We start from the raw sequence: 22,426 nt of genomic DNA on the forward strand, positions 1-22,426 counted from the left end.
TTGTGTTTGACCTTGTACTGACCAGTTAGAGGTAATTTGCATGCACTTGCAGTCTAAATAGGCCCAATACCTCTCCCTCGCCTGGTACTACGCATTCAGCTGTTAACACTGGCATTAGGTCCTAGGACTTGAGCTTTTTAATATTATCCTTGGGAATCATGAGCTGATCTAGCCAGCAGTGGGCCTCAAAGCCAGTTCGCACTGGTGTCCCAGGATGACCCAAACACACAATCCACATTTGCCCTACAATCTTTCTCGACATACTGTTTGTAGAGCGATACAGTGTGTAAACAGGCCCTTCGGCCCAACTTGTCCCAGCTACACTAGTCCCACCTGCCAGCATTTGGTCCATATCCCTCCAAACCTGTCCTATCCATGTACCTGTCTAACTGTTTCTTAAATGTTGGGATAGCTCCTGCATCAACTACCTCCTCTGGCCCACTTGTTCCATACATCCCCCACCTTTTGTGTGGAAAAAGTTACCCCTCAGACTCCTATTAAATCTTTTCCCCTTCACCTTAAACCTATGTCCCCCGTCCTCGATTCACCTACTCTGGGCAAGAGACTGCATCTACCCAATCTATTCTCTCATGATCTTATACACCTGTGCGAGATCACCCCTCGTCCTCCTGCGCTCCAAGGAATAGAGCCCCAGCCTACTCAACGTCTGCCCATAGCTCAGACCCTCTAGTCGTAGACTTCAGTGGATTGTTTTTCTTCTGTTGGCAATTGTCTCTTTTCCTTCGTCTATTTATTGATGTAATTCTGTTTGTGTTATGGTGGATAGATTGTTTTTGGAAAGTATGTGCTAATCATTGTGTTTTTACTTTTTACTCTAGATGAACAAGGCTACTCAAAGCTTGCCAGGTATGATGTGCTTTTTAATGACACGCATCGGAGAATTATTCTGGTCTCTCGGCATATGGCAATTAAACATTCTTGACAATCTTGACTCTACAAAGTTGATGCCAACATTTAATTGTATATATACCTGCAATTTATAGTGTGAATTATTTTCCCTTTCCTCAGCCCACCAACTGGATGGGCCTCTATGAGATCACCCCTCTTCCTCCAATGGTCTCGTTCTAATGGTCTAGCCTCCAATAGGCCATAGTTCAGAGATGCTTATGGCCTCTTGTGATTTTCTAATATATATATGTAATCTTTCTTCAGCTGTGAAAACTGTCAGTTCCTCAATTTTGAACTTTTCAATTACTGCACATGGCAAACGAAACTAAAATTCATCCTGCAGTCATCTCACTACTTCTCTTGTGGTCACCGTCCCTCTCCTCATGGGAAGTGTATTCATATATGTTGTACCTCTCCAGCACCTCTTTTTAAATTGAGGTAGTGTGTGGGTAGAGTCAGTCGCGATGTTGCCTTGACCCTTCCTTGTCTGGTATCTGTAAGCCTGGTGAAGCTGTCGCTGGCAACTGACATCCTTTGGCTGGTTAAGCTTATCCACAAAGGTCGGGGAGAATTTTCCAGACATTTTCTTTCCCTCTGTTGGCCCGTGTCATTTCTATTGTTGGTCCCAGTAGATTGAATAGTTGCTGAGTTAGATTGGACATGAAGCGTGATCGTAACCAGTAATAGTGCTGTAGATCATTGTCATTTGTTTCAAGAGGAAAACTTGTCAGGATGTCATGAAGCACTTTCACAACCAATGAAGTCTCCTGGAAACATAGTTACTAGAGGAAATATAATCTTCTCACAGCAAGCAATATGATGATCATATAACCTGTTTTTTTTGTGTGACTGAGAAAATAAATAATTACTGAGGAAACTTTCGAAGAACTTTCTTCTTCAAAATAATCAGTGGAAGGTTCTTTATTTGCACGAGAATGCAGAGTCTGTGAATGATGTTAATGCCTCATTGAAAGACCATAGTACAAGGTTTTCTCAGTACTGAACCAGAGCATCAGCTGTGATTTTTGCGCAGAAGAATCTGGATTGATATTTACACCTTTATGTCTCCGGGATGTTTGTTACTATGGCAAATTGTGATAGAAATAAAAAGCAGGACCCTTGTGCGACTAGATTTCCTTCCTCCCTATCCTTGGAACGTTGTGATCGATTGTCACAAGCCTCTCTCCTGAGTAGATAGTACAGCAAAAGAACTGCCCCTTCTGTCCACAAAGAGTAGAACACAAAGTGCTGGAATATATTCAGCGGGTCAGGCAGCATCTCTGGGGGACGTGGATAGGAGACTTTTCAAGTCGAACCTTTCTCTTGAGATATTTGCAAAGCCAGTACCTTGCTGCTCATGGTCATAGTAGTCAACCAAATAATTCTCCAGCACATCCAGGGGAATGTAGAAATGGGAAAAGAGAAGATGTCAGATGAGATTTACTAGAAAGTGTGAGAGCCTTATGAGATTGCACTTCTTACAGGGAGGGTTAAAGAAAGATTCATTGGAACTGTTGGCAATCATAAATATTTTTGAAAGAATATAATGCGAGACCATGTACAGGGCTTATTAATGCATGGAATCAAGGTTTAATATAATTGGTAAAAAGAACTGGAGTGGAGATGCAAGACTGATTCTTGTGGTACGTTATGTCCTGAACTACGTCGACTGAAGGAGTGGTAAATAATATTGTATTGAAAATTTCAAGTGACATTGATAAGGTCTTGAGAAATTGCAGAGAAGCAGGGTAAGTGAGGTGGTTCAATGTCAGAAATAAAACAAAACATGTGGGAAATACTTTGTGGAAGCTCCTGTGCAAAGAGAAACAGTTAGCGTTTCTAGTCCATGAAGTGAAAAGTGAAGAAAAGACAAGTGAGTATTAGACGGCAGAGAAGATAGGAGAGGTGCAGGGCTGAACTACAGGGAATATCTCTAATAGGGTTGATCTTTGCTGCCACAATAAGTCATCTTGTCATGCCTATCGATGATATTCCATTTCTTCCACCTATTTCCCCATCCCCCATTTAACCTGCTATCTCTAACTAACTTCCTCTTTTCCTTATTTTGATGACGGGCCTTGATAAGAAATGTTAACTATTTCTCTTCCACCTTTGTTCCTTGACTTGCTGAGTGTCTCTGGTATTTTCTACCTTCATTTCACATGTTCAGCATTTGGGGGGGGGGGGGTCATTCAGTATAATAACGTTGGTCTTTCAAACAACAAACATAAACGTGGGTGGATCTGGCTAGCTACTACATTGTATGTTTCTGATTCAAATATTACAAATGTGATTAGAGCTCCCCACAACCAAAACTATTTCCCCTTTTTTTTTGCTTCTGCTTCGCAATCAACAGTTCCCTTGTAATTTTCCTTTCTAGCAATCACGAGTGAAAACCAGTCGAGGTCGGGGCCCTACCTGAACCAGGTGAAAGGAACCACCATTGACGTGGGCAATGGGAAGACCATGGAAATGGCTCGGTTTAAGCTCAGCTCTGCAATTCCCAAAGAGAAACCAAAGACTGTCCACGATCTGCTTGCTGAGAAGCGACGAGCTAGGAACCTGATCAAAACCACTAGACTAGCATCCAGACCTTTGGTCATTCCACAACCATTGACAATCCAGCAACCATTACAGGTGGTGATGATGCCGCAACCCATGTCTTCCAGCAAGATGCCCTTTGGTCTTGAATCACAAGTGGCTAAACAATCTTCAATTCAAACCAGGAGCAGGACAAAGCCCAAGACTGAATCCACGGTGAGACTAACTGCACATGGGAAGCCAGTGGCAGGTACACCGCAGCTGTTGTCAGAGCAACCCAATGGAGAAGCTAACACAGGGGCTACTCCATTACCAAGGTCTAGTCGGGTAGGTTCATCAGCCATAGTCGAACCAAAGGAAAATATCACTGCACTGAATGCTGCTTCTGTTCAACCCGCTAAAGCCAACTGCGGTGCTAGGTGGGTGCAGCCAATTGCTCCAGCGCCACCAGTGCAGCCTGTGCTGCAGACCAACGGCATGGTGATTCCACTAATGCTCCCTAACTCCACCGTACCCATCATGGCCCTGGTCACTCCCCAGGGTCTGCTCTGCCTTGCTCCAGGCACAGTCGTGGGCCTGCCCAATCAGAATAGCCAAACTCCCACCGCAGTCACTGGCGCCAGCCCAACAACCACCGTCCCCCAGAGTGGAGCGGGTGCCAGCACCTCGTTGAGCTCGACAACTCAAGCGCAGGTGGACTCCACCATTGCACCCAGTCAGTGGGAGATTAGTGGCCCCAGTGTAGCACCAGTGCAGACCAGCACCAGTGTAACGCTGTCCGCAACCCAGCCACTCAACACTCCTCCCCTGGCGGTGTGCAAGTTGGTCCCATCATCATCATCCAGCTCCGTGCAGATTCCACAAACACTGTCGCCTGCATTGGCTCCAAGTGCTGCAACAACGTCCACAGATCCTCCAGCACTGGAGGCCACAAAGCAGGCGGCAGCTAACCGCACTGATGGCAACGTTCCCACCCCTCTCTCGACCACACAGCTTGCTCAGGGATCTGGACAATCGAGGGTGACTGTAGATGTTGCAAGCACCAGGTCACCATCTACACAGCCCGGCAGTGTGGCTCCACCCGAGGGGACCAAGCAGCCAGTCCCACCGTCACAGTCGGACAAAACCTCTATTGACTTTACACTTTTGTGTGACGACAAAGATCCAGTAACGAGAGACTGGCTGGAAGGGAAAGGTGGTATCCGTGTACCAGGGACGCCTACTACTCTACCTTATCTGCCACCCTTTGCCGCGACTCTGAGAGGCTTCTCAAACCTACTGCTGCACAAGAAGGTCCTGGAGCAGAACGTGCTTGCCCACGAGGCAGCCGATGTGAACGAACCAATTGATCCCAAAATAAGACTTGAGGCAGCCAGGGTACAAGTGAGGGAGCGTCTGCAGAACAGCCCTGCGTACCAGCTCTTGAAAGCTCGCTTTCTCTCCGCCTTCACACTACCTGCGCTTCTGGCCACCCTACCGCCGGAGGGGATTTCCACCACAATCAACTCATCAAATGAAGATCTCGACCAAGACTCGGGAGAATGCGAGTACCCGGAGACTGACATCGAGAGTGAGGAAGATCCTGAAGGATTGCCAGAACACTGCATGGTGGAGGAAGTGACCAGCAGCGAGCCAAACCAGCCCTTTGAGATCCCTGCTGACCTGTCATTTGGCTGTGACTTGCTGGGCAGTTTGGTAAGTGAGAGAAGTTTATGTTCTAATGGTATTTTCTCCCTCATCTTCCCCCCTCATCTTCCGCCCTCTCGTTCCCCCCCCCCTCCCCCTCTTGAATGATCAATACCCCTCTATTCCCTGCCCATCGTATCTGTCTCCACCACAACCCCTGGCAGTGCATTCTACGCACCCACCACCCTCTATAGGGAAAAAAAAACCTGCCCTGCACTTTTCCTTTCAATTTGCCCCTTTCACCGCAAATCATTGCCCTTAAGTCTTTGTTAAAGAAGGAACTGCAGATGCTGGAAAATCGAAGGTACACAAAAATGCTGGAGAAACTCAGCGGGTGCAGCAGCATCTATGGAGCGAAGGAAATGGGCAACGTTTCGGGCCGAAACCCTAGTCTGAAGAAAGGTTTCGGCCCGAAATGTTGCCTATTTCCTTCGCTAAATAGATGCTGCTGCACCCGCTGAGTTTCTCCAGCATTTTTGTGTACCTTCGCCCTTAAGTCTTTGATGTTTCCAACATGGGGGGGGAAAGGGTTCTGACTACTTGGATTCTAAATATAGATTAGAATTTTGCGATCTTTTTGTCTGCTCCCATCTGATAATGAAAAGCTCTCTTCTCTATTATCCTGCACTTCTACTTTCTCCACCCTATTCCACTTTTGTTACTACATGCTGGTGCCCATCCCACTAACAATGTGGCATTCAAAAAGCGAAGCATGCTCAGGCAGTGGGCGGTTTAACTGGAAAGTATTCACTTTTTTTTCTCTCTCTCTCTTCCGTGACTGTGGACTCGTTAGAAAAGGAAGTGGAGCGAAAAATGTTAGTTATGTAATGAAGCAAGGTTAGATGTGATGGACCTGGAAGCAGAAGCTGATCCAAACTACTTCTGCCTCGTGGCTGCCGAGCAAACAAAGCAGCTATCTCTTTTAGACACAAAAAAGCTGGAGTAACTCAGCCGGTCAGGCAGCATCTCTGGAGAAAAGGAATAGGTAAAATTGAGATAGACACAAAAAGCTGGAGTAACTCGGCGGGCGGGATAGGCAGCATCTCTGGAGAGAATGAATGGGGACGTTTCGGGTTGAGACCCTTCTTCAGACTTAATCCGAATATAGATACTGTCTGAGTTAGTATGAGTTACTCCAGTATTTTGTGTCTATTTTCAGTTTAAACCAGCATCTGCAGTTCCTTTCTACACAGCTATCTCTTTCCATGAGCTAAATACACTGTGGACACTGCTGCAACATTTTCCAATGCACAGTGATTGGCGCGCTATTCATTACTGTGAAAAATATCTTTCTAACTCAACGACAGACATGGAAGAGTCAGCGGGAGAGTTTGTAACCTATCTGTACATCAGTGGCTGTGGTGCTCTCAGAGCTGAGGTTTAATGTGAGGGAGGAGGATGTTTACCAGTGCGGGTGGCTCAGTGAATTTGATTTGTATTCAGCCATTTGAGGTATTTAATGGACTGGCTTATTGTACAGGTGCCACCTTACACTCACAACCTCCACTTCACTTTTATGGGAGCATGGCTGCTTCCTTAGTTTAGAGGTACAGTATGGAAACAGGCCCTTCAGCCCACCCAATCCACGATGACCATCGATCATCCGTTCACACTCGTTCGGTTATTTCACTCTCATCCACTCCCTGCACACTACATGTAATTTACAGATGCTAATAATCCTACAAACCCTCGTGTCTTTCAAAAGAGGGAGGAAACCCACGCAGTCAGAGAGAACGTGCAAACTCCACACAGGCAGGACCCGAGGTCGGGATCGAACTCTGAGACAGCGGCTCTACCTGCTGCACCACTGTGCCGCCCTCTCATTCCTGACATTGCTGCTGCGGTCATTGTTTAGATTGAGCCAGCCTCTAAAGTGGTGACCAGTTCACAGACTGCCCTAATGGTTTGCTGGCACCACATGGTGTCGGAAGCCTTTTTCACTATTTCTAAATGTCTCTAATGAGAGGTGGCTGAAAAAGAATTAAATTAGCTTTATTTAAAATTGTATGAGTTTTCACTTTAAAACCTATTGTGAAATAAATGTAAACATAAAACTTGGTGTTCAGATGTGGATCACCAACTCCAATGAAATGATTGTGGGCATTGTCAGTTGAACCAGCAGTGAGAAGCTGAGGGGATTAGTTTAGTTTAGTGATACAGCGCAGAAACAAGCCCTTCGGTCCACTGAGTTCGTACCGTCCAGCGATCTCCGCTAAACTTACCGCTAAACTTACGCTAACCTACACACATACGGGACAATTTACAATTTTACTGAAGTCAATTAACCCACAAACCTGTACGTCTTTGGAGAGTGGGAGGAAACCGGAAATCCCAGGGAAAACCCACACAGGTCACAGGGAGAACATGCAAACTCCGTACAGACCAGCCCCCCTAGTCAGGATCGAACAGAGGTCTCTGGTGCTGTAAGGCAGTAGCTCTATCGTTGCGTCACTGTGTCGTCCTGGTGTGAGATGTGTCTGCCCCCTGGATTTAATGTTGAATGCAGGGACAGACCAAGAGCTTGTTGGCACTGTTGCACACATCCAGAAGTCCACAGTGTGCCAGGAAGTCTCTACATCACTGCTGGCTCTTCATTGATGTGTTCTGGCCCACTCTCCGCCTCCCTTTCCTTCCCTTTCCCACTCCCTCCCGCCATGGGGGGGCTGCAATTCATTCAGGGATCCTTAAACTAGTTCTTCATCAATCTGAGGCCACGGTTTAATTTATCATAAATCATCTTCATTGACACATCTGGCCCTAAAGCCTACTTAGTTGGCTGCAAATTAATGTAACTGGGCAAAATGACATAACAATAAAATAGAAAATGCCTTTGAAATGCTTTCATTTCACATTTTTAGCATCTGCAATTTTTGCTTTTAGTGACATGAGAATAGCTTGTCGTAAAGAAAATTGGACTAGGATAGGCAAGTAGTATAGAAGATTTGGACAGCATTTAACTCTCTCTACTCTTGCCTTGTAACCAAATGTTTAAATTAAGAAAAAAGGCTGGGTTGATTAGCCTTGGATTCTACAAAATGTCCTGCATGTTAGTAGCTTTAGTTTTTACTGAGTTTTAACCCTTTTTATTGTTTTTCTGATCCTGTCAGGAAACAGAGCCAGAGGATCAAAACCCCCCAGAACCTCACAATGTTCCAGAAGTTTCTGTTGCCCCTGAGGGCAAGGTTCATGTGGCAACAAGACGAAGCCGTCGCCTGAGGAAAAATCCTTGAGTTGCAGAATATACGGAGGTATTGAAGCAAAACGATGTGTCAGTGGAAAGTTCTGGTGATTGAGTATGAAACTGGTTAATGTTGCAATATTACTGTGGCTGGATTGTGAAATACTACCGTTTTGAGATAATGTCTTGAAACAAATGCTGAGGTTTGGTGCAAGAACTCTCAATCCAGATGAGACTTGGATCTTATTTTCGCTCGGGTTCAGATTTAGTGTTGTGGTAGGAGACTGGTTCAGAGAGGCAATGCAAATTGTGCATGGAGGTGCTGAAAAACAGATAAAAGACTTGCAATTTAAAAACAACTTTCCCCATCTCACACATAGTAGTACAGGTGACTCTGTGGTACGGAGGTGAATGCATTCTTAAGAAACGGTCCATATTGTGATATTTTTTTTTGTAATCGAAGGCACATCATCTGCACATGTTTGTTTATTTTCTTTATTGGCATCTACCTGAGAGAGCAGCAATGAGTATTTGGAATGTGACGCCAGGGTTGTGGTGGAGGCAGATACGATATTAGCATTTACGGTATTTTTGGATAGGCGCATATGGATATGTAGGGACTAGATTATTTTCAGGCAGGTAAGAGTTGGTCTTGGCATCCTGTTTGGCACAGACTTTGTGGGTCTAAGGGTTTGTTCCCATTCTGTTCTGTGTTCTACTTAAAGCAAATATGCTGTATGCCGCTTTCTCACTTGCAGAGTGAGGTCTTGCACCCCAAATATCTTCCGAAAGGTCCTGCCAATTACTGGCCTCCCAAAGTGTAACACATCATTTGTCTGGATTAAACAGAAGACATAGTTTAGTTTAGAGATACAGTGAGGAAACAGGCCCTTCAGCCCACCAAGTTCATGTCGACCAGCGATCCCGTATAATAATGCTATTCTACACGCACCAGGGACAATTTACAATTATACCAAACCAATTAACCTACAAACCTTTGGAGTGTGGGAGGAAACCAGAGTTCCATGAGGATACCCACGCAGGTCACGTGGAGAACGTACAAACTCTGTACATACAAGCACCCGTAGTCAGGATGGAACCCGGGTCCCTGGTGCTGTAAGGCAGCAACTCTACCGCTGTGCCGCCCTTGTGTTACGCCGTGTTTTAACAGCATGGGAGGGTGAAGTCGGGTGGGAATGAGAATTAAAGGAGCAGGCAATACAAAGTTGAAGTTCAGTCTGTGGGCACGAAGGCAGCTGCCCTACAGACCAATCGTCCAATCTGCATTTGGTTTCTCCAGTGTGGAGAGGATCACATAGTGACTGCAGGTCACGAGATTGCAAGAAGTGTGTGAATCACTGCTTCACAGGTGGGGGGGCGGGGGGTGTTCCTGGATGACGGGAGGGAAGATGTGCAAGGACAGGGGTTGCAAATTCTTCCGTGATTTGGGTAAGTACCATACAACAGGAAGTGGTTTGTGGGTCTGGAAGAATGGACCAGGGAGTCATTGTGTTAATATGCTGAAAGGAGACGAGAATATGTGACGGGCAGTGAAATATTGGAGCTGGTAGGAATTGCTAAGGATGTTCTGCCCAGGAGGTATATTGGGGTAGCATGAGAGCAGAGGTGTGATCATGTCCATTATCCCTTGGGTGTTGTCTCTGGAACTGGTGTGCTACAATGCTGCAAACTAAACTCTGCACTCTAGCTTTCCCTTTGCTCTTTAGTACTTGTGTTCAGCTTGATTGTGTTTATGTATGTGTGATTTGATGGATAACACACAAAACAAATCCTCAGTGCACGTGACAATAATTATCCTGAACCCATCCTTGAATGCTCACGGGCTCGCACTGCTGCTCTGTAACAACCTTCAGTCATGGAAGAATGAGCCAGCGAGTCTGAAGAAGGGTCTCGACCCCGAAACGTTGCCTATTTCCTTCGCTCCATAGATGCTGCCTCACCCGCTGAGTTTCTCCAGCATTTTCGTCTACCTTCAGTAATGGAGGTGTGCGGTGAAATTATTTGAAACTGACTAATTGGGAAGAATGAGTGGCATTGCACCCCACAGGCTGACTCCTGAAACTGATAGAAATCAGCTGCTCCAGGGTCTGGTTTATGCCGCTTTTCACCCTTCTGGAAGCTTCTCAGAAGTTGAGTCACGTACTGGGTTTAGAGATACAGTGAGGAAACGGGCCCACCAAGTCCATGCTGGCCATTGATCACCCGGACACTAGATCTATCCTACACACTAAGAACCATTTGCAGAAGCCAATTAATGAACCTGCATGTTGGTGGAGAGAGAGAAAGAGTGTTTTGGAGTTCTGATGACTTTTCTGCGAGTTCCCTTCCAAGCGCTAATCTGGATGTTCTTTCATTCTAGGCATGATGTTTACAGTTCCTTGGACCTGTTTTGCGTTTGAACTTGGTTTCTGGAGATGGAGTGTAAGCTGAGGGCCAGTGCAAAGACCGCTCCCACAACTAAATATCCATTGACTGACACGGACTTTGTGCAGATATTTGGAAGAAAGGGATCAAATAATGTTCACTTCTAAAGTTTGTCATGACATGTTAATGACTGGCATGTTGTTTTCTCCAGTTGTGACATTGCTTTCCTATGGCCTTCTTTAAGGGGCCACAGACTGTTGGTGTTAACAGAGCTTCTGTACGAGCCAATTGTACAGAATCCTGCAGCTTCCTGGATCATTTCTAATTGTTGTGTCATGTATGTGGCAAATTAAAAAATATTTTAGTCAGAAATAAATTTCTTCTTTAAATGCTCAGCGTTTGGATTTTATTGGACTCTTCGGTAACCTAGAGATGGTGGAGTTACAAGATCAATAGGTGGGAGCTTTCTCCAGATAGCAGGGATAGTTGAAGCATGCAGTCAACACTCTGTGCAGAATAACCTGTTTCCACACTTGGATCATGGTCTAAACCAGATGACCCTTGGATAATAAAGGAAAAAAATCTGACACTTCGTTAATCTTTTCTCCCTCATTCTGTTTACTTGAGGTCTGGATTCTTCCTTCATATGAGTCTTTGCCTCCCCTCCTATGTGGATAATCTCTGGGATGGCAGCCGGTTATTTGATATGTTGGACTTCACCGAGCTGCTCAAACCTCGCCCAGTTTTCACTTTCACTTTCCCCAAGCAAATGATGTTGTTCATGGTCAGAAACTCGGGTCGGTATTTATCCTGCAAGATAGGTGGAGAGAGAACAAGTTCACGCATCGCTTTAGACTTTGGAGATTCAGCGAAGAAACAAGCCTATCGGCCACCAAGTCTACACTAGCACTATCCTATACACTGGAGACAATTTTCAGTAGCCCATTAGCCTACAAACCTGTACGTCTTTGGAGTGTGGGAGGAAACCGGAGAAACCCCACGCAGTTTTTAGTATTTGCTTTCATTTTCTGCAGATGACCGAGAGGACTCGAGGAAATCTTGAAACCGTGGCTGTCTGGGTGAATTCCCCTTGAAGTGATGTGCAAAGTTTCAATGACCTCTAATACATGCATCACTTCCTCTGCACATGAAGTCGGTCCTTGAGTCAATGTTTGAGTGGGTGAAGCTGCATCTTTAATCATGAAATGTGATATGGTGCAAGGCAAAGCAGCCCATTTGTTCACAAGGTCACCCATTCCACCCAAAATGAATTGAACATAGGACAGTACAGCACAGGAGCAGGCCCTGTGGCCCACCGTGTCTGAGCCGAAGATGAACTACTTCATCTGCCTGCACACCATCCATATCCCTCAACTCCATGCATATCCATGTGTCTATCTAAAAGTCTCTTAAATGCCACTATCATATCTGCCTCTACCCCTGGCATTGTGTTCCAGGCACCCACCATCATGTGTAAAAACACAACCTGCCCCACAAATCTTTAAACGTTTCCCATCTCACCTTAAAGCTGGGCCCTCTTGTCTTTGGCAGTTCCAACTTGGGAACAGCTTCTGCCACCTTACGCTGTCCATGCCTCGTAATATATACCTCTGTCTATCCTTCTCATACTATCATATGCTTCTATCAGATCTCTCAACTTCAAGAAGGCAAGTGTGTCCAGCCTCTCCTTATACCTAATACCCTTAATTCAACAAAGCAATTAACTGGGAATTCTCTGACATCTCCCCAGTCTGACTCCAACCCAACCTCCCCAGAAGGGACGCCTGCAGCAGCTGAAGTTACGAGGCCAAATCCTTTGATGGTTCACCTTCTACAAACGAGAGTTGACCTTTGGCCAGTCTTTAACAGCGGGGCTGTGTGGGTTTCTTTGAATGCATCTTTTAAAGCAATCAATTCTGTAATCAAGGACTTAAGAATAAAGAGCCCAAATGAATACATCTAGATAAATGATCTGGATAGAAATGCAGAAGTGGTAGTAGTGAGTTTACTTCCTTTAATCTCCGCAGTCACCCACTGAACATTGGGAAACCGTGCTTGTGTGGTGATGCAGTGGGAAGTTCCTAGAATGTTAACCATTTCACTCTACAGTTGCTGCCTGCCCTGCCAAGTATTTTGAACATTTTCAGCGAAGGTTTAATCTGTCCTGTTGCATTCAGAACTATGAAGCCTTTGCTCGAAGGGGTGGTGAGTTATTCCAAACCAACCTGCAGAAATAATATTTCAGTCCATAAGGCACTGGCTGTGATGAAGATGGTAGAAGCAATGTTTTAAATGCAAATTAAACATTTCTCGGTGAATGTTTAATGATGTGAGGCATGGAGTGAGTGTTGTACACCACTTGCTTCATCAGTGGGTACCATGTTATTATTGAAACATATAAGATTATTAAGGGCTTGGACACACTAGAGGCAGGAAACATGTTCCCGATGTTGGGGGAGTCCAGAACCAGGGGCCACAGTTTAAGAATAAGGAGTAAGCCATTTAGAACGGAGACGAGGAAACACTTTTTCTCACAGAGAGTGGCGAGTCTGGAATTCTCTGCCTCAGAGGGCGATGGAGGCCGGTTCTCTGGATGCTTTCAAGAGAGCTAGATAGGGCTCTTAAATATAGCGGAGTCAGGGGATATGGGGAGAAGGCAGGAACGGGGTACTGATTGGGGATGATCAGCCATGATCACATTGACTGGCGGTGCTGGCTCGAAGGGCCAAATAGCATACTCCTGCACCTAGTGTCTATTGTCTAAGATAGACACAAAAAGCTGGAATAACTCAGTGGGTCAAACAGCATCTCTGGAGATAAGGAATAGGTGACATTCTGGGTCAAGACCCTTCTCCAGAGCCATTCTTCAGTCAGTTATAACCAACATTTGAACTTGTCTTCCTGGTCCAAGTCTGATTCACTAACCACAGCATTACTATACCACGTAAAACACAAAGTGCTGGCATAACTCAGCAGGTCGGGTACATCAGTGGAGAGAATGGTTAGTCGATGTTGCGGGTTGGGTACTAACGCCGCATTACCGTACCACCTTGATGTTACAATGTGTAGTATACAGAGAAACATTTTCAAAGAGTTAGCACAGGCCCAACTGGCTAAACAGTTTAAGCTGTACCATTCAGTGATTATGATCATTTGAATGAGGGAAATGAGTAAGCGCTGGAGCCTCAGCTCTGAGAGATGACCGCACCCATTTTGTTCCACTTCACAATTCATTAAGACTTCCTCTTCCAGACAATCTGTGCTGTCCAAGCGCCCAGCAGCTCCCATCCTCGGCTCCCAGCTGATCAGGTAAGTGTCTTGTGCAGTGATTTTTAAATAGTATCCAGGACACATAGGGTGCTCAGAACTTTCTGTACGATCAGGTTCTGAGACATAGATCCATGAGGGAGAAGGTTTAGTTAGAACCAAGTGTGTGGGTGGGAGCCACGTATCACACGCCTACTGTGTGTGTGGGTCACGCTTGCACCCTCTGAGGCTGGAAGGTGAAGGTTCAAATCCCACTTGGGACGTGGGTTTGTGATACTGAGTAGTACTGAGTGCAGAGCAATTGTTAAAGGTAACTATTTTTATGTTAAACGTTTATCCAAATTCAGTCCAACTTCGGCTGAATCAACATAGAAATAGATAGAACTGGCCGCTACATCAACAAACCCTTCATCCCACAATGTCTATGCTGCAAGTTAAATGAATGCCCTCTCCCTGCACATGGTCCATATCCTCCCATCCCCTGCATATCTGTGTGCCTAATCAAAATACATTTTAAACACCACACTGTCCTATATCTGCCTCCACCACCATCCCAGGCAGCATAATCCAGGCACTCTGTGAAAAAAAACTTGCCCCATACATATCCATTGAGTTTTGCCCCTCAGCTTAAACCAAATTTACTTTGAACATCATGTGAGGTTCAAATGACAAATAAACGGTATTGTATTGTAAACCTCTGTGTTCTAGTATTTTGCGTTTCTACCCTGGGAGAGAGCTTCTGTCTCTCTACCCCTATCTATGAAACTTATCATCAGTCCACTATTTTAAGTAAGAATAGTCTGAGAGGTGCCAACCAAACTTTATCTCGCAATAGACATCTTTTAAACGCATTATCTTGGTTTTTGGGGGGGTAAGTTATCAGTTCTGTTTCCTCCAATAACTGCAATGTGTAGTTTCGAGTGAGAGTTTTGAGATGTGTAGGAAGCGAGCAGCTGCACGAAAACCTATTTCTAGACACATTTCTGATGCTCGACCCACAGCCTAAGATGCTGCTTTAAACCGAAGATGGGCACAAAAAGCTCAGTGGGACAGGCAGCATCTCTGGAGAGAAGGAATGGGTGGCGTTTCGGGTCAAGATCCTTCTTCAGAGATCATCTGTTATTTAAAGATAAACACTTTGGGCTCGGCACAATATCATTTTTTAAAGACAATTTTGTTTTAAGAAATCCCCTCTCCACATTGATTCATTGATTTGTGCCTCCAAAGAGACAGTGTCTGCGTGTTTGATCGATCACACCAATCCACGACACAGGGTGAACGATTACAGTGACACTAAACTAAATGAATATTTCCTCGTAATTCTCATGGTCAAAGTTCCACGGGTCAGTCAGTGCCTGTGGAGCTTGTACGTTAATGAAGTTGGCAAATGGCCTAAATACACTGGCCCTCGCTGGGGTACAGACCACACACACACACACACACACCCTCACTGGGGTCCGTGTCCCACACACACTGACCCTCACTGGGGTCCGGACCATACACTCGCGCACACACACACTGACCCTCATGGGGGTACAGCCCCCCCCCACCCCCCCCCCCCCCCACACACACACACACTAACCCTCACGGGGGTACAGGTCCCCCCCCCCCCCCCCCCCCACACACACACACACACTGACCCTCACTGGGGTCCAGGTCCCACACACACACTGACCGTAAGGGTTTCCTCCGGGTGCTGCGGTTTCCACCCACATCCCACCCTCTGTAAATTGCCCTTAGTGTGAAGGGAGTGGATTGAGAACGTGAAATAACATAGAACTAGTGGTGTGGCGTAGACTCGTGGGCCGAAGGGGCCAGTTTCGTTACTGTATTTTGCCATGAACCAAACGTCAACGAGAACAAGGCTTCAACTTTGATGGGCGGGTTATATTGGACTTTGAGCGAAACGTGAAACGCTGCTGTTTAATACCCCACTGCCAGGGACAAGCAACGTGTTGCAATTTAAGTGCAGCTTAAGTCTCCGATTGAATAGTGTCCCTAAGACAAAAAGCGAATGTGGATCTAGTGTGGAAGACAGGGGGTGCACTGCGTACTGCGGGGGTGGGGGGGGGGGGGGGGTTTAGATATATTAGGGATACATCGGGATACAGGTCCATCGCCGTCACAGGTCGTGTGGGAGTCTCGAGAACTCAGGGAAGACGTGCAATCCATTCCGTATCGGGATCTACCGTGGTACGCGCCACAGTGCCGACCCAGCTAGGGACAGGTAAGAGCGGGCAGTGGGTTAGTATTGAGTGGTCGGGCCGAACCATCTCGGTAAAGTGGAGACAGCGTCTGCCATGTCCTCCAGAGTTGCTGCCTGAACAGTTGAGTAACTAACCCCAGCGCGTTATGTTCTGTACAGTGTTTAAAACAAAATGAATGTCAAAAAATTTATTGAAATGCAAAATACATTTTTTCTATAAAACGGAATGAAATTGTTCATTCGTAAAGACAGTTTTAGTGTTTAGAATTGTTTAATAAAATAACAAAAGCAATGTCAACTCCCCAGTAATCTGCTAATTATTGAATTTCTTGCTGTGGTTTCTTGGTGCAAATTAAGTCATGGAGTTTTAGTTTTTAAAAAAAGGTTGCAGGTAGCAGCATCCGCCACTGACAAGTCCTCGTTTTCACAGCAGGTTCCTAAACGACCTCTGGGCGTGAAGTGGGACTGCTATGTTTAGAAACATAGAAAATAGGTGCAGGAGTAGGCCATTCGGCCCTTCGAGCCAGTACCGCCATTCAATATGATCATGACTGATCATCTAATATCAGTACCCCGTTCCTGCTTTTTCCCCATATCCCTTGATTCCTTTAGCCCTAAGAGCTGAATCTAACTGATGAGAGGGATAAAATGATGAGAGGGATAGACAGAGTTGATGTGGACAAGCTTTTCCCTTTGAGAATAGGGAAGATTCAAACAAGAGGACATGACTTCAGAATTAAGGGACAGAAGTTTCGGGGTAACATGAGGGGGAACTTCTTTACTCAGAGTGAAAAAGTTACTTTATTAACTACTAAACCAGGTTCGCTTCTTAATAAACAGACACCACACAAACTGTTTGGTAGACCAGATCAAAACTTTACTTAACATCGGCCGATGGAAGGAGGGAGGGAGAACTCCAGTCAAGTGACCATTACAGACACTTGACCGTCCTCCGTTCACCTTCTCTGAACAACAGAATTACATTGCCTTAAATAGGGTTTTTTTGTCCCCTTAGCACATTTCACAGACATTAGTCATGGTCAGAGGTACAGGAAAAGGTTTCCACAGAATGCATCACATCAAAGGCCTTTTGTTTACATGTTACAAGATAACATTGGCCATTTGGTTTACGACATTTTATCTTTCCACTTCCCTGTTCCTCTCTCGTCCTTCATAAACATTGGCTATTTGGATAATGCCATTTTATCTTCACAGAGATCACCCTAGCTGCTTCATCGCTGTCATTTGGTCCCTCATAAACATAGGCCATTTGGTTTATGGCATCTTACTTCAAAGATGTGACTAGCTCTTTCTCTCTGCTTGTCCCTTGGGAGACAATGCTATGGTGTTTATTATCCCACACACTGCAACCTGAGGCAAGCCTAATTTGACACTAAATATAAGCTATAAGCTAGCCCAGAAACCTATTTAATATCTTTTTATATTTTAACTAAAATTCAGCTTCATCATTAGAGTGGTAGCGGTGTGGAATGAGCTTCCAGTGGAAGTGGTGGAGGCAGGTTCGATGGTATCATTTAAAAATAAATTGGATAGGCATATGGATGAGAAGGGAATGGAGGGTTATGGTATGAGTGCAGGCAGGTGGGACTAAGGGAAAATAATTGTTCGGCACGGACTTGTATGGCCGAGATGGCCTGTTTCCGTGCTGTAATTGTTATATGGTTATATGGTTATAACTCTCTCTTGAAAACATCCAGCAAATTGGCCTCCACTGCCTTCAGTGGTAGAGAATTCCACAGATTCCCAACTCTCTGGGTGAAAAAGTGTTTCCTCATCTCAGTCCTTATTATTTAACCGTGCCCCTGGTTCTGGACTCCCCCAACAACGGGAATATTTCCCCCTGCATCTAGCCTGTCCAATCGATTTGTTTTACAAAAATAATTTAAATCAATTATTTACAAAAAATGATATGTACAATACAAAACAGTACAAACCAACCCACCACTACGATACAAAGTAAAACAAATATTCTTCAATTCTAAATATTAAATAACTATTTCCCCATCCTTATTGAGGATAGATTCCATCGGCAGTGGGACCGCTGTTGTGTGACATTGCTGAGCGCTGGCTGGGCAGTGAGCTCGCTAGGGAGCTGCTCCACCATGTCTGATCACCAGGAGTCTGATGCTGAGGAGCAGTGGAACACGCTGGAGAACTACAGAGCGAGGCTCACGTCGGTGATCGAGCCGTGCCGGATCACTCCTTATCTCCGCCAGTGCAAGGTCCTCAACCACGACGACGAGGAGCAGATCTTCAATGACCCCAGCCTCGTCATCCGCAGGCGCAAAGTCGGTGAGTGCCCGGAGGGGCGGTGTGGCCCCGGAGTCGGGCTAAAGGGTGGAAGGAAGCAACTCAGGTCAGTTTTAGTTTATTGTCACATGCACCGAGGTACAGCAAAAAGTTTCTGTGGCGTGCTAACCAGTCATCTGAAAGACAGTACATGATTACAATCGAGCCATTTACAGTGTATGGAGATGCATGATAAGGGAATAACGTTTAGTGCAAGGTAAACATAGAAACATAGAAATTAGGTGCAGGAGTAGGCCATTCGGCCCTTCGAGCCTGCACCGCCATTCAATATGATCATGGCTGATCATCCAACTCAGTATCCCGTACCTGCCTTCTCTCCATACCCTCTGATCCCCTTAGCCACAAGGGCCACATCTAACTCCCTCTTAAATATAGCCAATGAACTGGCCTCGACTACCCTCTGTGGCAGGGAGTTCCAGAGATTCACCACTCTCTGTGTGAAAAAAGTTCTTCTCATCTCGGTTTTAAAGGATTTCCCCCTTATCCTTAAGCTGTGACCCCTTGTCCTGGACTTCCCCAACATCGGGAGCAATCTTCCTGCATCTAGCCTGTCCAACCCCTTAAGAATTTTGTAAGTTTCTATAAGATCCCCTCTCAATCTCCTAAATTCTAGAGAGTATAAACCAAGTCTATCCAGTCTTTCTTCATAAGACAGTCCTGACATCCCAGGAATCAGTCTGGTGAACCTTCTCTGCACTCCCTCTATGGCAATAATGTCCTTCCTCAGATTTGGAGACCAAAACTGTAGGCAATACTCCAGGTGTGGTCTCACCAAGACCCTGTACAACTGCAGTAGAAAGTTATGACCAAAGATAGTCCGAGGGTCACCAATGAGGTAGATAGTAGTTCACCACTGCTTTTGTGGTAGTGGTTGTGGTTGTGGTAGGATGGCTCAGTTGCCTGATAACGAGATTAGGTTCACAAGATTGATCCCTGGGATGGCGGGACTGTCATACGAGGAAAGATTGAAAAGACTAGGCTGGAGTATTCGCTGGAGTTTGGAAGGATGAGGGGGAATCTTATAGAAGCATATAAAATTATAAAAGGACTGGACAAGCTAGATGCAGGAAAAATGTTCCCAATGTTGGGCGAGTCCAGAACCAGGGGCCGCAGTCTTAGAATAAAGGGGAGGTCATTTAAGACTGAGGTGAGAAAAATCTTTTTCACCCAGAGAGTTGTGAATTTGTGAAATTCCCTGCCACGGAGGGCAGTGGAGGTCAAGTCACTGGATGGATTTAAGAGAGAGTTAGATAGAGCTCTAGGGGCTAGTGGAGTCAAGGGATATGGGGAGTAGGCAGGCACGGGTTATTGATAGGGGATGATCAGCCATGATCACAATGAATGGCGGTGCTGGCTCGAAGGGCTGAATGGCCTCCTCCTGCACCTATTTTCTATGTTTCTATGTTTCTATAACAGCTGGGAAGAAACTGTACCTGAATCTGGTGGAACTACAGATGCTGATTATACAATCTGGTTAGGCAGCATCTCTGGAGAACATGGATAGGTGACCTTTGTGTCTTCAAATTGTGGGGGGCAGGGAGATGGTGTGGGAGAGAAAGCTGGAAGAGAGGAGGGGGCAGGACAAAGCCTAGAGAGTGATAGGTGGATACAGGTACTATTTTTGAAAGGCTGATTTAATTTAGTTTAGTTAAGTTCAGAGATACGGCGCGGAAACAGGCCCTTCAGCCCACCGAGTCTACGTGACCAGTGATCACCCCGGACACTAACACTATCCTACATGCACTAGGAACAATTTACAATTTTACCAAAGCCAATTAACCTACCATCCTGTACGTCTATGGAGTGTGGGAAGAAAACGGAGCTTCCGGAGAAAACCCTCGCAGGTCACGAGGAGAACGTATAAACTCCGTACAGACAGCTCCCGTAGTCGGGATCGAACCCTGGTCTCTGACGCTGCAAGGCAGCAACTCTACCGCTGCCCTCAGGTAGCCTCAACTGAGGTAGCCTCAGTTAACCTCGGTGTGTCGTGGTCTGCAGCAAACATCCCCTGGGGCAGAGGTTAGGGGCAGGTTAGTGCACCATAGACGCTGATCTGTGCTCCTTGTGTTTTCAGGCGTGCTGCTCGACATTCTCCAGCGGACCGGGTGCAAGGGTTACATCGCCTTCCTGGAGAGTCTGGAACTCTACTACCCCGACCTGTACAGGAAGATCACCGGGCAAGACCCCACCCGCACATTCTCCGTTATCCTGGGTAAAGGAAACGCACCCTTTAACCTTTCCCTCCTCTTCTGGTTTCGCATCAATCTAAGAAAATATAGTCATAGAAGAGTACAGCACAGGAACAGGCCCTTCGGCCCACAATGTCTGTGCCGAACATGATGCCAAGTTAAACTAATCCCCCTTGCCTTCATGTGATCCTATCCCTCCATTCCCTGCATATACATGTGCCTCTCTAAAAGCCTCCTAATACCCCTATCAAAACTGCCTCCACCACCATCCCTCTCTGACAGGGTGTTCTATGCACCCACCATTCTCAATAAATGCAGCTCCACACATCTCCTTTAAACTTTACCCCTCTTAACTTAAAGCTATGTCTGAGACGTTACATTCTGTTGAAAAATGTGTCTGACTCTCTATCTTATCTGTGCTTCTCATTATTGTATATACTTCTATTAAGTCTCCCCTCAACCTCTGGAGTTCCAGAGAAACCAATCCAGCTTTGCTCAACCTCTCCATGTAGGTAATACCCTCGTATCCTTATGACTGGTAAATCTCTTCTGCACCCTTTCCAAAGCCTTCAAATCCTTCCTGTAATGGGGAAATCAGAACCCTACACAATCCTCCAAATGTGAGTGAAAAAGGAGGAGGTAGATAAAATTGGGAAATTCAATGTTGGACTGTAAGCTCCCCGAGCGAATGTGAGTTGTTCGTGTGGCCTTACTCTGGCAATTCAGGAGGCCCAGGATTTCAAGGTCAGTATGGAGAAAGGGGAGGGGAATTTAAATGGTTTGCAACCGGGAGATCCAGCAGGCCTTGGCGGACTAAGCTCAAGTGTTCAACAAAACGGTTGCTGTTTCTACGCTTGGTCTTGCTCGTTGTTTGCGGGGCGGTGTTGCGATAGATTGAATGAAGATCCAATTCCTCCTCTGGATGAATAGACTACAACGCTCGTTTTGAAGGTTCAGACACAATGAGAACAGATATTGGGAGTGGCTGCAGAGGGAAGCAGCGGCCATGTGTGATGGAGGCCTCGCATCTATCAGTGGACCTTGCTGTGGGGAGGTGGAGGAGATACTTTGGCTTTGGGGTGTGTTGTCCCAGCCCGGCCACTGACGAGGGGCTGACTGTTTTTTTTGCTCAGATGCGGGTGGAGAATCGAGCCTGACAGAGCTGCTGATGGCAGAGGTTCAGAAGCAGCAGCAGGCGGTGATGCAGAGTCAGCGGCGCGCCCAGGAGGTGACCGCCCAGCTGAAGACTAAGGAGGACCTCATCAAGCAGCTGCAGGTGAAGCTGAACGAGCTGCACAAGCACCAGGAGCGCTTCTGGAAGATGCGGGAGGAGCGCAACAACTTCAGCGAGGAGCTGAAGATGTGCAAGGAGGAGAACTACAAGTGGGCTAAGGACTTTGCAATGCAGAGCGAAGAGAAGAACAAGGCCATGATGAAGAACAGAGACCTGCAGTTAGAGGTGGGTTGAAGCTTGAATCTTTGTGTGAGGACATTTGTTTATCTGTTTTCTTGGTCACACTCATTGTACAGTATTGTATATAGAGTCATAGTGTGGAAACAGGCCCTTCGGCCCAACTCGCCCACACTGGCCCACAATGTCCCAGCTACACTAGTCCCACGGTTGAGGACCAAACCCTCATTACATTTGTATCCAAATTGATCAAATCCTTACTCAATTTCTCCTTTATTTTGAATCCCAAATCACCCAGTCCCTTCCCATTTATGGATATTTAC

The 22,426-nt window shown here is 46.0% G+C and overlaps 2 protein-coding genes and 1 long non-coding RNA gene across 6 annotated transcripts in view; 2 read left to right on the forward strand and 1 right to left on the reverse strand.

Moving 5' to 3' along the window:
* Positions 1–11,092, forward strand: part of snapc4 (small nuclear RNA activating complex polypeptide 4) — a 34,447-nt gene extending 23,355 nt beyond the window's left edge. For all 3 annotated transcript variants that reach the window (XM_033049107.1, XM_033049108.1, XM_033049109.1), the window contains 4 exons: positions 840–867; positions 3,290–5,145; positions 8,244–8,384; positions 10,695–11,092. In XM_033049107.1, the coding sequence (XP_032904998.1) occupies positions 840–867; positions 3,290–5,145; positions 8,244–8,366 (2,007 nt within the window). In that variant the 3' untranslated portion in view covers positions 8,367–8,384; positions 10,695–11,092. The remainder of the gene's footprint in view (positions 1–839; positions 868–3,289; positions 5,146–8,243; positions 8,385–10,694) is intronic.
* LOC116990940 lies at positions 1–16,620 on the reverse strand. Its single transcript, XR_004416664.1, has 3 exons — positions 16,581–16,620; positions 11,664–11,665; positions 1–11 (listed from the first exon to the last, which is right to left on the reverse strand). It is a non-coding gene; the product is annotated as an uncharacterized LOC116990940 (long non-coding RNA).
* Positions 13,858–22,426, forward strand: part of card9 (caspase recruitment domain family member 9) — a 21,060-nt gene continuing 12,491 nt past the window's right edge. For both annotated transcript variants that reach the window (XM_033049110.1, XM_033049111.1), the window contains exons 1-4: positions 13,858–14,012; positions 18,214–18,485; positions 20,578–20,715; positions 21,826–22,151. In XM_033049110.1, coding sequence (XP_032905001.1) covers positions 18,296–18,485; positions 20,578–20,715; positions 21,826–22,151 — 654 coding nt within the window. In that variant the 5' untranslated portion in view covers positions 13,858–14,012; positions 18,214–18,295. The remainder of the gene's footprint in view (positions 14,013–18,213; positions 18,486–20,577; positions 20,716–21,825; positions 22,152–22,426) is intronic.

Source organism: Amblyraja radiata, chromosome 32 (assembly GCF_010909765.2).
Source record: "Amblyraja radiata isolate CabotCenter1 chromosome 32, sAmbRad1.1.pri, whole genome shotgun sequence".
Lineage (NCBI taxonomy): Eukaryota > Metazoa > Chordata > Chondrichthyes > Rajiformes > Rajidae > Amblyraja > Amblyraja radiata.